Source organism: Gorilla gorilla, chromosome 20 (assembly GCF_029281585.2).
Source record: "Gorilla gorilla gorilla isolate KB3781 chromosome 20, NHGRI_mGorGor1-v2.1_pri, whole genome shotgun sequence".
In the NCBI taxonomy this organism is placed as follows: domain Eukaryota; kingdom Metazoa; phylum Chordata; class Mammalia; order Primates; family Hominidae; genus Gorilla; species Gorilla gorilla.
Window position 1 is genome coordinate 25,461,948 of NC_073244.2, and position 16,011 is coordinate 25,477,958.

Below are 16,011 nucleotides of genomic sequence, written 5' to 3' on the forward strand. Positions count from 1 at the left end.
TGGTCTCCATCAGGGGCAGCTCTGCCTGCCATGGGACACCAGGCAGTGTCTGGATGTATTCTGGGTTGTTACTAGTGAGATAGAAGGTCCTACTAACATCAAACGGATAGAGGCCACAGATGCTGCTAAACAGCCTGCAATGTCCAGGACAGCTCCAACCCTAATACAGAATGATCCAGCCTCAGTGCTGCAGCTGAGGCTGGGCGCGGTGGCTCTCGCCTGTAATCCCAGCACTTTGGGAGGCCGAGGCAGGCGGATCGCATGATTTCAGGAGTTCAAGACCACCCTGGGCAACATGGTAAAACCCCGTCTCTACTAAAATACAAAAAATTAGCTGGGTGTGGTGGCAGGCACCTGTAATCCCAGTTACTTGGGAGGCTGAGGCACAAGAATTGCTTGAACCTGGGAAACAGAGGTTGTAGTGAGCCGAGATCGCACCACTGTACTCCAGCCTGGCGACAGAGCAAGATTCCGTTAACAAATAATAATAATAAAAATAAAAAGTGCTGCAGCTGAGAAACTGACATAAATCAAAAGCCTCTAACATGAGCTTTAACCCAGCAGTTTCACTCCCAGATAGCATAATAAACTGCCAGAAAGGTAGGCAGAAATACAATCAAAGCACTGATCATCACTTTTTTTTTTTTTTTTAGAGAAATGATGTCTCAGCCCAGCACAGTGGCTTACGCCTGTAATCCCAGCACTTTGGGAGGCCAAGGCAGGCGGGTCACCTGAGGTCAGGAGTTCGAGACCAACCTGGCCAACATGGTGAAACCCCATCTCTACTAAAAATACACAGATTTGAGACCTTCCACCCTCACACCCCACAAGCATTATTTGTTGCCACTGGAGCCCTGTGGACAGAACTGGCCATTGCCTCTTTGCTGAGGTGACCTGCCTCATGTCGTGCACCTGTAATCCCAGCTACTTGGGAGGCTGAGGCATGAGAATCGCTTGTACTCAGGAGACGGAGGTTGCAGTAAGCCAAGATTGCGCCACTGTACTCCAGCCTGGGTGACAGAGCGAGACTCTTTCTCTGGCTTGTTCTTTACTTTCTCTAATAAGAAAGTACTATATTTAGGACGCAAACTGTAATTTTAATAAGTTGTTCGGCCGGGCGCGGTGGCTCACGCCTGTAATCCCAGCACTTTGGGAGGCTGAGGCAGGTGGATCACGAGGTCAGGAGATCGAGACCATCCTGGCTAACACTATGAAATCCCATGTCTACTAAAAACACAAAAAATTAGCCAGGCGTGGTGGTGGGCTCCTGTAGTCCCAGCTACTCGGGAGGCTGAGGCAGGACAAAGGCATGAACCCGGGAGGCGGAGGTTGCGGTGAGCCGAGATAGCGCCACTGCACTCCAGCCTGGGCGACAGAGCAAGACTCCATCTCAAAAAAAAAAAAAAAAAAAAAGTTGTTCTATTTACATAAAGAGGCAATTAAGCAAAAGACAGTTGAACAAATATTAGCAATAAATTGCAAACAACTGCAATGATGTATTACTAATCTTACTACCCTTACTCTGTATTCTCTGCATGCACATCTCATTGCATCCTTAAAACAGCCCAGCAGGGACTTGGAGCTGTAGTCACAGGTGAGAGAAGGTCACCCACCCAGCTGGCCTACCACTGGTCTGCAGCAGAGCTGGGGCTTGCTGAACCCACATAAATCTGAGCCACCCTCATGCTCTTCTCACTGGAGAACACCACTTGCTCAAGTATCTCACCCTCTGCTCTCAACATCATCAGAGTGACCCAAATTTTGCCATATACTCCATGAGAGGGATTCACAGGGTGGACATTTAAAGACCTACCAGTAAGCAGGGTCCTCTTTGAGAAGAGTTCTCTCTTTGGGAGACAGGCTGCCTTCGATGACACGTTTCACAAGCTGGTCGATGGTGCCCACTACCCTGTGATCTGCTCGCTGGGGGACAGCTGGAACACACAGAACAGCTTCTCTGAGAAATATTCTGAATGTGGGCTCTGGGAAGACGAGGATAGTTGAGTAGTTGGGGGCTTAGTGCTGAACCCAAGCAGGCATCAACAACCGAAATCCTCATTCACAAGACACCAGCATTGAAAAGAGGAAAACAACCAATATGGAAAATCTCCTCCTAAAAAATGTAACAGTATAACCACTAGGAGAGAAACAGTCACAGCTTTCAATGACTGGACAGAGCAATTTATGTATATGCTCTAGAAAAAGAAAGATATATAGCAATTTGATATCATTTTTCACATATTAATAATTTGAGTGTTCATAACATTAAAGTGGAAAATATAAACATCTAGTATAAAATATACAAAAATGTATCTAGGTTATGGTTCTCAATATAAAGGTGGGAATAAAAAATATAAATATGGATACATAGAAGACTTAAGGAAATACGTTAGGAAATATGTTAACAGAGGTTATAGGGGGTAGAATTATCAGGAATTTCATTTTCCTTATGCTTTAAGAACTTAAAAAAAAATACTTGTGTTTTGTAATCAGAAAATATATATATCAATTCACAAAAAAATTTCTCCAATTAAAAAAGAAAAAGAAAAAAAAAAAAGGTCAGCCGGGCACGGTGGCTCACACCTGTAATCCTAGCACTTTGGGAGGCTGAGCGGGGTGGATTGCCTGAGCTTAGGAGTTCAAGACCAGCCTGGGCAACATGGTGAAACTCCGTCTCTGCTAAAATACAAAAAAAAAAAAAAAAAAAAATTAGCCAGGCATGGCGGGATAGAGCGAGACTCCATCTCAAAAAAAAAAAGGTCAGTGATCCCAAATTACATGTTCACAGAAAATATCTGCTGAATGTATAAGAAACAAATTTTGGCCAGGCACAGTGGCTCACGCCTGTAATCCCAGCACTTTGGGAGGCCAAGGCAGGTGGATCACGGGGTCAGGAGATCGAGACTAGCCTGGCTAACACGATGAAACTCCATTTCTACTAAAAAAATACAAAAAAATTAGCTGGGCATGGTGGCGGGCGCCTGTAGTCCCAGCTACTTGGGAGGCTGAGGCAGGAGAAGAGCGTGAACCCGGGAGGTGGAGCTTGCAGTGAGCCGAGATTGCGCCACTGCCCTCCAGCCTGAGCGTCAGTGAGACCCCGTCTCAAAAAAAAAAAAAGACAAATTTTTTCTTTTTTGAGATGGGGTCTCACTCTGTTGCCCAGGCTGGAGGGCAGTGGTCCCATGACAGCTCACTGCAGCCTCGAACTCCTAGGCTCAAGCAATTCTCAGGCCTCAGCCTCCCAAGTAGCTGGGATTACAGACATGCGCCACCACGCATAGCTTTTTTTATTTTTTTGTACAGACGAGGCTTCACCACATTGCTCAGGCTGGTCTCCAATTCTTGGGCTCAAGAGATCCACCCTCCTTTACCTCCCAAAGTGCTGGGATTATAGGCATGAGCCACCATGCCCTGCCCAAAATATTTTTTAAAGTGTGAATGTCCTCCAATATGACTTTAAATTTACAATGCTGCCAGCAACACAGAACATGTTTCTTCGAATGGTAAGATTGTTTAGTTTCCTAACAATTGGCTAGTTTTAAAAGTACAGAATGATGGCCGGGCACAATGGCTCATTCCTGTAATCCCAGCACTTTGAGAGGCCGAGGCGGGCGCATCACCTGAGGTCAGGAGTTCGAGACCAGCCTGACCAACATGGAGAAACCCCATCTCTACTAAAAATATAAAATTAGCCAGGTGTGGTGGCACATGCCTGTAATCCCAGCTACTAGGGAGGCTGAAGCAGGAGAATCGCTTGAACCTGGGAGGTGGAGATAGCAATGAGCCGAGATCATGCCATTGCACTCCAGCCTGGGCAACAAGAGTGAAATTCCATCTCAAAAAAAAAAAAAAAAAAGCAAAGAATGGTCCATTTGTTCAGCCACTCAACTCAATTAAAATCACTGCTGAACTAGCGAGGTTTTCCAGTTTGTTCTGTAAATGATTGCATAGTCCTGTGCCCGTCTGTGTCCATGTTGCAGCTTTCAGCTTATTTTAAACACTAGTGTGAGCTCCTCACACATGATGAGTCAATCCTTCAACTGCCACGTTATTCCAAGTATGTCCCCTATGAAACTGCTTTTTTTTCATGGCTCTCTTTTTACAGAGCTACTAGTTTTACATGATTTTACAAAAGATGTTGAGGTTTACAGTCAGCAATGAAATTTAGGGACCCCTGCAAATTTGGTCATCTTTAGCTAGGATGACCATGAACAAGGGTCAGAAAGTGGGTCACAGCTTTGGCCCAGCAATCCTACTCCTGAGAATGTACCCTTTCAAGGAGAATTAAAAACAATAAAACTAACAGTAATAACCAAAGCATTCAACCAAAGATGTCATTCCAGCATTTTTTTTTTTTTTCTAGATGGACTTTTGCTCATCACCCAGGCTGGAGTGGAGTGGTGCGCTCTAGGCTCACTGCAACCTCCACTTCCCAAGTTCAAGCATCTCTCCTGCCTCAGCTTCCCAAGTAGCTGGGATTATAGGCGTGTGCCACCATGCCAGGCTAATTTTTGATTTTTAGTAGAGACAGGTTTCGTCATGTTGGCCAGGCTGGTCTCGAACTCCTGACCTCAGGTGATCCACCTGCTTCAGCTTCCCAAAGTGTTGGGATTATAGCTGTGAACGACTGCGCCCAGCCCATTCCAGCACTTCTTTTTTTCTTTTTTTTCTTTTTTTGGAGACAGAGTCTCGCTCTGTCGCCAGGCTGGAGAGCAGTGGCAAGATCTCGGCTCACTGCAACCTCTGCCTCCTGGGTTCAAGCGATTATCCTGCCTCAGCCTTCCGAGTAGCTGGGACTACAGGCACATGCCACCACGCCCGACTAATTTTTTGTATTTTTAGTAGAGACAGGGTTTCACTGTGTTAGCCAGGATGGTTTCGATCTCCTGACCTCATGATCCACCCGCCTCGGCCTCCCAAAGTGCTGGGATTACAGGCATGAGACACTGCGCCTGGCCCATTCCAGCATTTCAAACAGGAACATAAGCAGTGGTGGGGCAGCCTCATGAGATGTGGGCCCTGCCGCCACCTATCCCGCTATCCAGACAGGGAACTGAGGCTTGCAGATGCTAACTACATGTGAACCCAGGTCTGTCTGGCTTCAGAAACCTCTAGTAAAAGGCAGCATGAGTCCAGCATCAAGGGAAAGGTGAGGTAATTTACATTAGGTCAATATCAGGATGTAGCAAAGGCTGTGGAAACAAAGAGGGCTTTCTGGCAATCATGTAGAAGAGCAGGCGGTAGCATTTTCAGTCCAGCATGCCTGCAGCTGCAGGAAAGCAGGGGGAACATCAAAGACTGTGGGAGGTAAGTGGGTGGGTTATAACCACTTTAGGTTATCGGTGACTTTTCTTCCTTCATACAGTATGCCATCACTTTGTGAGGGATTGGGGAGTAGGGTCCCTTAAGCCCTGAGCCTACTTCTGGAAGGATCCCTCTCTGGCAGTAGGTGTGGCCACTTGTATGTGGTGGGACCTATCCAGTGTCTAGTACTGTTGGGGCTTCCTGAGGGTGGTGAAAGAGCAAAGAAAGTCAGGAACAAATGAGACTTCCCCACTGGACTGGGGGCAATGGAAGGTGAAAACCACATCAGTGGGAAAAGTGCTTTCTCCCTATCACAAGAGTTAAGACAGCATGGTCACCATGTGTGCTCGTGACCTCTGGGATGTCTGGGCTGTGAGAGTCCATTCTGGGAGCTTAGGAGGAAGGAAGAGGGAAACCAAACAGCTCATCACTTCTATTTCTCCTCCTTGGCCTTTTCCTCTCCCCAGAAAGCCAATGATAACTGCTAATTAGCAGGTGTACTTAAGTGATTCACCAACTTTAGCCAGTCTACAAAAGTGAGTAGGGCAAAAAGGTGTATCCACTACGTGGAATGACCTGGCTGTTCCCTACACATCCCTCAATACAGCTCAAGCACAACCTCTCCAACTTTCCAGGCTGGACTGGAGCCTCTCCTGTGTCGCTTTAATTCTAGCACAGGGGTGACTTGTTTTTTTGTTTTGGTTTATTGAGAGACAGGGTGATTCTAGCCCAGGCTGGAGTGCGGTGGCTATTCACAGACGCAATCATAGGTCACTGCAGCCTTGAACTCCTGGCCTCAAGCAATCCTCCCTCCTCAGCCTCCCAAGTAGCTGGGATTTCAGACATGTGCTACCACCCCTGGCTCACAAGTGACTGGTCTTTGTGATTTTCTTCCCTCAGGAGCCTGGGGATTCCTCAGAGACAGTGCTCTGTGTCTTTTCTCCCTTCTAGTAATACCTTGTGGGGACATGTTGGAACAAGGGTTCCAGGCCAGGTGCAGTGACTCACACCTATAATCCCAGCACTTTGGGAGGGTGAGGCAGGTAGATCACTTGAGCTCAGGAGTTCGAGACCAGTCTGGGCAACATGATTCTCTACAAGAAAATACAAAAAAAGTTAGCCAAGCATGGTGGTACATGCCTATAGTCCCAGCTACTCAGGAGGCTGAGGCGGAAGGATCACTTGAGCCCAGGAGGTCGGGGCTGCAGTGAGCCATGGTCATGCCACTGCACTCCAGCCTGGGTGACAGAGCACAACCCTGTCTCAAAAAAACAAAAACAAGGAAAGAAAGTCAACCCTTCTTTTTTTCAAAGGTTGAAAAGAAAAAAAAAGGAACAAGGGTTCTTAACCTTGGCTGCAGAAAGGTACGAATCCCCCGGATGATATAGGTAAAATTGTGCATGAATAGATGAGCATTTTTTCTGGCAATGGCCACAGCTTTCTACCAAATTCCCAGAGAGGTATTTGACCTAAAAATGTCTAAAAATTTTTATTTTTCTGAGACAGAGTCTTGCTCTGTCACCCAGGTTGGAGTGCAGTGGGGTGATCTCAGCTCACTGAAACCTCCGCCTCCCAGGTCCAAGTGGATTCTCCTGCCTCAGCCTCCCGAGTAGCTGGGATTTCAGGTGCGTGCCACCACACCCGGCTAGTTTTTGTATTTTTAGTAGAGATGGGGTGTCACCATGTTGGCCAGGCTGGTCTCAAACTCTTGGTCTTAAGTGATCTGCCGCCTCAGCCTCCCAAAGTGCTGGGATTACAGGCGTGTGCCACCACACCTGGCTGTCTAAAGACTTCTGTGGTAAACAGCATATTCCTAATACACATTCACAGAATGAATGGCAGACATATATTGGCCAATGTGCGTTTTCTACTAAAATCCTGATATGTTTCCAATTGGCTAAAGAACTTCTGTGTAAAAAAATCTCGAATAAAAGACATTACCAAAGAAACACAAAAAACAACAAATAGAAACTTTGGCTGTTTTCCTTACCATCACTCAGACTACTTGGAGCCTTGGCCTGAATTTCAGGTTTCGTAGGAGGAATCATTTTCTCCTCCTCTCGCGTCGGCTCTGGTTCGGCTTTCTTAACCTGGAGGGGACATCCGCTGCTGACTAGCCAGGCCTTCAGGTGGTCTATGTACTCTCGCCCAAACAAAGTGGAGTCTTCGAAGTTTGGAAACGCAGCAGGTGAGGGAGCTATATCTTGCAGGCCGACAGCTTCTAAGATTTTCTCCTGCCGGAAAGAAGAGGCCAAGGAGAATGTCTGTCCCAAAAGGGCCAAAGACTTCCGGCAGAGAGAGTTGGTGGTTTCTAGGGCAAGAGCCAAGTCCAGGGGGTTACTGAGGGTCTTCATCTTGACACTTAGCTCGTAGGCATTGCAGGCCATAAGCAAAGGTGTGACACTCTTCAGAAGCCGGTCTTGAAGTCTCATTATGTACTTGTCAAAAGGCTTTATGATTTCAAAAAAGCAATTTTTGGTCTTCACAGCACCTTTGTCTAAAAGCATGTTTAAAAACTCATTATCAACTCTGGGTGTTTTCAAAGCAGAGTGCTTTAAAAATTTGATAGTAAAAAAGCAAAAATCTCTGTGCTCTGGTTTTAAGGAACATTTGAATGAGGCAAGCATTTTAGCACAGGTTTCTGTTTCAAGTTCAAAGAGAGTCTGGAAAAGTTGGGAAAATTTAATATCATCTTTTATGGTGTGGAATCCTGCCCATTTGATTATTTCTATCCCAAATCTTGAAAAAACATCAGACTTATCTATGATGTCAAAGCTCATCTTTCTTCTGGGGAGCCGAAGATTCTTCAGATCCAGCCCCAGAGGGATCTTCTGAATGGGGAACTGGATATCTTCTGTCCCTGGGTTTGTCCCCAGGGTCACATCAGGACTTGGAGTGTTTTTCTGGATTTGGTTAGTGCCCTGAGTTTTGGGAGTAATACGATTCACGGTGGGTATTTTTTTTGTGCTCACATTTCTCAATGTGACAAGTTTCCCAACACCCCCCTTAGCTGTGAGCAGGCCCTGAGTCTCCCCCTTTCCTAGGAGGGAACCTTCCTGGTCAACAATGTTTAGAGCTCGACCTCTGGCCTGGACTTGACTGCTGCCCCTAAGCACAGAGTCAGCCTCCCCAGGATGGTCCACGTCATAATCCCGACTCTCCTTCTCCAAACACTCTTTCTCAATCAGCCTGGAAGATCCAAAGTCCCCCAAAACTGCAGAGGGACCAAAACTATACTCCTGTGACCAAGAGGACTCTTGAGAAACTGGATGGCCAAAGTCTTGTTCCCAAGAACCACGGAGCGCAAATTTCCAGTCCTGAGAACGGAAATGCCCCAATTTCCGGTGGCCAATGACCTGGTCCCGAGAATCAGAGTGAGAAAACTCCAGATCCCGGCCACATTCTTTGCGAAAGTAGCTGTCATCACTGATGGAAGGGTTGCTTGATCTGAAGGAAGGCCCTGGAAATACGTCACTTCTCAGGCCTTCTCTTCCAGCATCTCGAGAGTGAGCTACAGATCCACTGAGGGAGTATCTGCCATCGCTGTGGACGTCATCATACATCTCTGCTCTGGATCTTGGGACTGCCCTTAAGAGATCTGAAATAAACCATCCAAAAAAAAAAGAAGAAGCCAAAAGATACTTTAGACCAGAGAATGCAAACAGTGCAAACAAACAGTCCACAGATCACCAGGCAGCAAAACTGCTTTATACACCTCAGTGCTTTTTGCCAATCTGTATTTGTTGCCAACATTTAAAATGCGTGTGGTGTCACTTAAAAATCTGGATCGACTACTTACTAAAACAGAAGACCTATAAGCACCAAGCCTGAGTTTGCCCTGATGACGTCAACCCAGGCTGGGCAGCAGCAGCCTGACGGGCAAGACACAGACTCTCTAAGTTGGCACCAACAGCCCTCGCTCATTCAGATCCCCCTACTCTCTAGCCATCTGGGTTGACAATCCCTCTTTTAGTCTGAGGAAAGGGTGTTTGGTCCCCAAATAACCTGGATATTTTTACTGCAACTGGAGCACTTCTGTGTTTCTACTTCTATCTCAGAACAGACAGGTTTTACTGAGGCTACCTGCCTTCACTGCCTCTTAGAAGGAAGTCTCAGCCCACAGTGCCACCGTGAGGCTAGAGGAACCATAGCTAACACCACACCCACCACAGCTGACCCAAAGCTGGCTGAACCCATCCCTCGGAAAGGTCGGCCAGGCCAATCAACCCTCTCTCTGGAGCTGAAAAACCACAGACCGAGGCAGGCAGGACGGAAGGCAGAAGCTTAACAAGATACATCAAGAGAGGCCATGATGGAAACTGAACAGTGCCCAATTCTGTCGTTCTCCATGTAGAAAAGGGGAAATGGGCCAGGCATAGTGGCTCAAACCTATAATCCCTGCACTTTGGGAGGCCGAGGTGGGAGGATCACTTGAGCCCAGGAGTTCGAGACCAGCCTGGGCAACATAGCGAGACCCTATCTCTGTCAAAAATAAAAAAGGGCGGACGGGAAGATGTACTTGCATTTGCTTAATCACACATGGAGAAACTGTAAGAAGCGAGGAAGAGAAGTGAACTACGGGCACATGAGAACAGTGGGCCTCAGGGAGAGTTTTCATGGAATGCCTTTCTTTCTAGCTTTTCAATCAGAATCGATGACCTAGTTAAAAAAAAAATCAAATGAACAGGGAAGGAGAGGTGCCAGGAGGTAGCAATAGGTTAAGAGGCCACAGGAAGCCAAAGTCGTATATAAATCCTAGTTCACTTGTTCAACAAGTACAAACTGGGCACCTACTGTGCGCAAGCACTGTACTAGGTACTGAAGTTACAGCAAGAAAATGAGAACTCTTCCAAACTTGTCAGTTGAGAGAGCCAGACAATAAACAAAAATATATCAGATGCAAGTTAAGTACCAAGAAGACAAATCAAGCACGTGGGAACCTGAGGAGGCAATGACATTTTGAGACAGGCTAGTCAAGGAGGGTAGCTCTGACACTTTTTTTTTCTTTTTTTTTTTGAGACAGAGTCTCGCTCTGTTGCCCAGGCTGGAGTGCTGGAGTGCAAGGGTGTGCTCTCGGCTCACTGCAACCTCCACCTCCCAGGTTCAAGCGATTCTCCTGCCTCCGCCTCCTGAGTAGCTGGGAATACAGGCACCCGCCACCATGCCCGGCTAACTTTTGTATTTTTAGTACAGACAGGGTTTCACCACATTGGCCAGGCTGGTCTGGAACTCCTGACCTTGTGATCCGCCCACCTCGGCCTCCCAAAGTGCTGGGATTACAGGCGTGAGCCACCATGCCCAGCTGCATAGCTCTGACACTTTATCTAGCAGCAGTGGCCTGGCATGAGGAGCCAGACTGTATAGTTACAAAGGGAAGCCTTCCAGGCAGAGGGGGAATGAGGACAAGACCCTGAGGTGGGACCAGTAGGGGGCCAATGTAGACAGAAGGGAATACAGGGAATGAAAGGCCAAGTGGTAGGAAGGCAGCTCCCAAACTCTGCTACTGGAGCCCCAGGGACCACCTCCCCAGACATCCTTACTTAATTAAATAAGGGCATGACCTGGGCATCAGGGTTTTTAAAAGGCCCCCAGGTGATGCTAACGTGCTACAAAGTTAGGGAACCACTAATATAAGAGACACAAATGGAGAAGGAGTACCAGATCCAAGTCGGGCCCTCAGTGGTACTCTGGAATTTGCTCTGGGAGAGACAGAAGGCTAGTGAAGAGTTCTAAGCAGAGGGATGATCTCACTGGCTGCTGCGCAGGGAACAGATTAAAGGAGATGAGCACAGACGTGGATGTTCCTGCAAGAAATCCACTGTGATAACCCAGGTATTGATGATTGGTATTGATGGCATGATTAGGGAGGGAACATTAGTGACAGAGAGTGATGGCTGGATTCTACTCAAGAGAATTTTCTCATACCCTTTATGAGGAGATGAAAAGTTCAGAGTAGAGCAGAGAAACAGAGAAAGGCTAAACGATAGACTGCTTTGCAACAAAGAAATGTTCCAGAATCACCTAGCATACTGCTAGGTTTCTAGTCCTCTCCCACCCACGGCCCCCTAATCTGTCTTTTTTTTTTGAGACGGAGTCTCGTTCTGTCACCCACGCTGGAGTGCAGTGGTGCGATCTCGGCTCACTGCAACCTCCACCTCCTGGGTTCAAGCTATTCTTCTGTCTCAGCCTCCTGGATAGCTGGGATTATAGGGGCCTGCCACATTTTTGTACTTTTAGTAGACACGGGGTTTCACCATGTTGGCCAGACTGGTCTCAAATTCCTGACCTCAGGTGATCTGCCCACCTTGGCCTCCCAAAGTGCTGGGATTACATGTGTAAGCCACTGCACCTGGCCGTCTTTTTTGGAGACAGGGTCTCACTCTTTGGCCCAGGATGGAGTATAATGGCACAAACACAGCTTACTGCAGCCTCGACTTCCTGGGCACAAGCGAACTTCCTGCCTCAGCCTCCCAAGTAGCCGGGGCCATAGGCGCATGCCACCATGCCCAGATACATTTTTTTTTTTTTTGAGACGGAGTCTTGCTCTGTCACCCAGGCTGGAGTGCAGTGGCACAATCTTGGCTCACTGCAACCTTCACCTCCTGGGTTCACGCCATTCTCCTGCCTCAGCCTCCTGAGTAGCTCGGACTACAGGCGCCCGCCACCACGCCTGGCTAATATTTTTAGTAGAGACAGGGTTTCACCATGTTAGCCAGGATGGTCTCAATCTCCTGACCTTGTGATCCGCCCGCCTCGGCCTCCCAAAGTGCTAGGATTACAGGCTTGAGTCACTGCGCCCGGCCATTTTTTTTCTTTTTCTTTTTTGAGATGGAGTCTCGCTCTGTCGCCCAGGCTGGAGTGCAGTAGCGCAATCTTGGCTCACTGCAAGCTCCACCTCCCGGGTTCACGGCATTATCCCGCCTCAGCCTCCCAAGTAGCTGGGACCACAGGCGCCCACCACCATGCCCGGCTAATTTTTTTTTTATTTTTTTATTTTTAGTAAAGACGGGGTTTCACCATTCACAGGATGGTCTCGATCTCCTGACCTTGTGATCCTCCCAGCACTTTGGGAGGCCGAGGCGGGCAGATCACAAGGTCAGGAGTTCAAAACCAGCCTGACCAACATAGTGAAACCCCATCTTTACTAAAAGAAATACAAAAAAATTAGCCGGGCATGGTGGCAGGCGCCTGTAATCTCAGCTACTCGGGAGGCTGAGGCAGGAGAATCGCTTGAATCCAGGAGGCACAGGCTGCAGTGAGCCAAAATCACGTCACTGCACTCCAGCCTGGGCGACAGCACAAGACTCTGTCTCAAATAAAAAAAAAAAGAACTAGTAGAGCTTAAACCTGGGCAGTGGTGACGGGGATGGAGCCAGGAAATGGATCCAAGAACCTGTCTTGGGGCTGGGAGCAGTGGCTCATGCCTGTAATCGCAACATGCTGAAGGCAGAGGTGGGAGGATCGCTTGAGCCCAGGAGTTGCAGACCAGCCTGAACAACATAGCAAGACCCCATATCTATTAAAAAAAACAAAAAACAAAAAAAACAAAAACATAAAAAACACCAAAAAACAAAACTGGGCTGGGCTCGGTGGCTCATGCCTGTAATCCCAGCATCTTGGGAGGCCAAGGCAAGTGGATCACCTGAGGTCGGGAGTTCGAGACCAGCCTGGCCAACATGGTAAAACCTCATCTCTACTACAAATAGAAAAATTAGCTGGGCGTGGTGGTGCATGCCTGTAATCCCAGCTACTCAGGAGGCTGAGGCAGGAGAATCGCTTGAACCCAGGAGGCGGAGATTGCAGTGAGCCAAGAGGCAGAGGTTGCAGTGAGCCAAGATCCCTCCATTGCCCTCCAGCCTGGGAGACAAGAGTGAAACTCCGTCTCAAAACAAACAAACAAACAAACAACAAACAAAACTGTCTTGAGGTGGGTCGGGGAGGATATCCGGTGAGAAGCTCCAGATAACTACATAATGATGACTGACAGATCAAAACCTTATCCCCTGACCAAGTGCAGTGGCTCATGCCTATAATCCCAGCACTCTGGGAGGCAGAGATGGAAGGATGGCTTGAGCCTAGGAGTTCAAGGTTGCAGTGAGCTAAAACTGCACCACTGCACTTCAGCCTGGGGGAGAGAGTAAGACCCTATCACAAAAAAGAAACCAAACCAAAATAAAAACCTTTATCTCCTCCTAAATAAGGAAACTAAGGATCAGAGGACTGGTATTATTTGCCCAAGGTATTGTAATCTTCCTGCCTTGGCCCTAAGATACACCCCTACCAAAACAACAACTACAACAACAACACTTTATTTTACCTTGAGCTTTAAACTGAAGAGTTTCGCTTACAGCCTCACCACTGGCATCCATGTGATATCGTTTGGCTTTTTCTTGTAATACAGCATCAAAAGTCTCCTGTGTAATTCGTCTGGCTGCCATGTTATTTTGCCCTATGGTGAGAGAGAAAAAAATACACTAAGAGCAACAACTTGGGGCTGGGCGCGGTGGCTCATACCTGTAATCCTGGCACTTTGGGAGGTCGAGGTGGGCGGATCACCTGAGCTCAGGAGTTGGAGACCAACCTAGGCAACATGATGAAACTAAAATACAAAAAATTCAGGCTGGGTGTGGTGGCTCACACCTGTAATCCCAGGACTTTGGGAGGCTGAGGTGAGCGGATCATTTAAAGTCAGGAGTTGGAGACCAGCCTGGCCAACATGGCAAAACCCTGTCTCTACTAAAAATACAAAAATTAGCCGGGCATGGTGGTGCCTGCCTTTAATCCCAGCTACTTGGGAGGCTGTGGCAAGAGAATTGCTTGAACCCAGGAGGCGGAGGTTGCAGTGGGCCGAGATCATGCCACTGCACTCCAGCATGGGTAACAGAGTGAGACTCCGTCTCAAAAAAAAAAAAAAAAAAATTTCACCAGGCATGGTGGCACGTGCCTGTAATCCCAAATACTCAGGAGGCTGAGGCATGGGAATTGCTTGAACCAGGGAGACAGAGGTTGCAGTGAGCCGAGATCATGCCACTGCCCTCCAGACTGGGGGACAGAGCGAGACTCTATCTCAAAGAAAAAAAATAAATGCGTGCTCACAGAACCTGCTCTATTTCACCTAATCCTCGAAGTAAGGAGGCAGTAATCCATAATCCTCACATGGTACTTCAGAGGCAAGCTGGACCCTTTTTATTTATCTCTTTTTTTTTTTTTTTTTTTTTTTAAGTAGAGACAGGGTTTTGCTAGGTTGGCCAGGCTGGTCTCGAACTCCTGACCTCAAGCAATCTGCCCACCTTGTCTGGACTCTTTTAAGGGGGTCTCTGCCCTCACGAAGTTCACAGGTGTGTGCTGGCTGAAAAGGAGCAAGACAAACCTTCTCTGGGCCCATCTCCTTGGAATCCATTAAAAGCAGCTCTGTGAAAGCAGTTCTATCTGCTGGAGGAAGGTGTCAACCAACACACATAACTGAGCATAACAGAGTAGGAAGGGTGGGACCACAACCCTGGCAAATCGTGGTTAGGAAAGAAGAGATCAATCTTTTTTTTTTTTTTTTTTCCTTTTTTTGAGACTCTCCCTGTTGCCCAGGCTGGAGTGCAGTGGCATGATCTCGGCTGACTGCAACCTCCGCCTCCTGGACTCAAGCAATTCTCCTGCCTCAGCCTCCTGAGTAGATGGGATTACAGGAGTCCGCCACCGCATCCGACTAATTTTTATATTTTAGGTAGAGATGGAGTTTCACCATGTTGGCCAGGCTGGTCTTGAATTCCTGACCTCAAGTGATTCGCCCGCTTCGGTCTCCCAAAGTGCTGGGATTCCAGGCCGTGAGCCACTGCGCCTGGCCCAGGATCGCTCTTTTCCCATTTCACAGACTCAGCAGGGCACAGAGGCTCTGAGAACTTCCTTCCCTTCTAAAAGAAGCCTCTTGAGAGTGAGTGGCGGGACCCCCAACCAATGACAATGAACTAGTGACAGTTCATTCTGCGCTGGGTCCTTGCGCGATCTCCCAACCACCCACTGAAGAGGCGGGTCCTGTTATGAATGACATTAGGGTGAGGAGGCAAAGGGAGACAGACTCAACGACCCATTCAAGACCAGACAGCCCAGATTTGAACCTGGCAAAAAGGGTATTCGTGCATCCAAAGCCCCGAAGAATGAGTAAAAAGATTAAGCAACATTTTGGGGTCCAGGGGCTGCATCCTTAACCATCAAGATATCCCGCTTCGCAAAACCTCCAACTTCAAGAGACAACCCGTAGGGTCCATTTCCCATCACGATCACCGCCTCCCCCACCCGCCTCCCCCAGTCCCCATCCTTCAGCCCTTTTCCCGGGGCGCCCCCTTGTTCTCTGCTGGCAAAGGGCAGGGTTCCCGGGTCAGGTGACCCAGGTTCAAATCACACGATCCTAAGCTTTCTGTGCCTCCGTTTCCCCACCTATGGAATGGGCAGCCAGTAAAGGGGCTGGTGTGGGGGCTGAACCGGTTCTAAAGAGGGCAAGGGCCCGATGCAGCGCTGGGCGCCGTTATCTCCTCCCGAGCGGGGGCCGCTCCGAGTTCGGGAGGAATGAATGAACGACTGAACCAATGAGCCTTTGTGGACGCGGCCCGCCGTCTCCCGGCCTCTGCGGGCGAGGAAATGGGGGCGCCAGGCCCGGGAGGCCGCAGCCGGCCACCCAGGCCAACCCGGCGGGGACGCGGCCGCCGCCGCAGCCAG

At 48.3% G+C, this 16,011-nt stretch overlaps 1 protein-coding gene across 40 annotated transcripts in view; it reads right to left on the reverse strand.

The window, feature by feature from the left end:
* Window positions 1-16,011, reverse strand: part of SUGP2 (SURP and G-patch domain containing 2) — a 42,906-nt gene that overhangs the window by 26,339 nt on the left and 556 nt on the right. For 39 of the 40 annotated variants that reach the window (XM_063701134.1, XM_063701128.1, XM_055372217.2 and 36 more), the window contains exons 2-4: window positions 13,622-13,753; window positions 7,295-8,902; window positions 1,814-1,934 (exon numbers count right to left, since the gene is read on the reverse strand). In XM_063701134.1, coding sequence (XP_063557204.1) covers window positions 1,814-1,934; window positions 7,295-8,902; window positions 13,622-13,742 — 1,850 coding nt within the window. In that variant the 5' untranslated portion in view covers window positions 13,743-13,753. Of the gene's footprint in view, window positions 1-1,813; window positions 1,935-7,294; window positions 8,903-13,621; window positions 13,754-15,732; window positions 15,935-16,011 lie in introns of those variants that run through there. The other variant, XM_063701135.1, reaches the window with a different exon arrangement.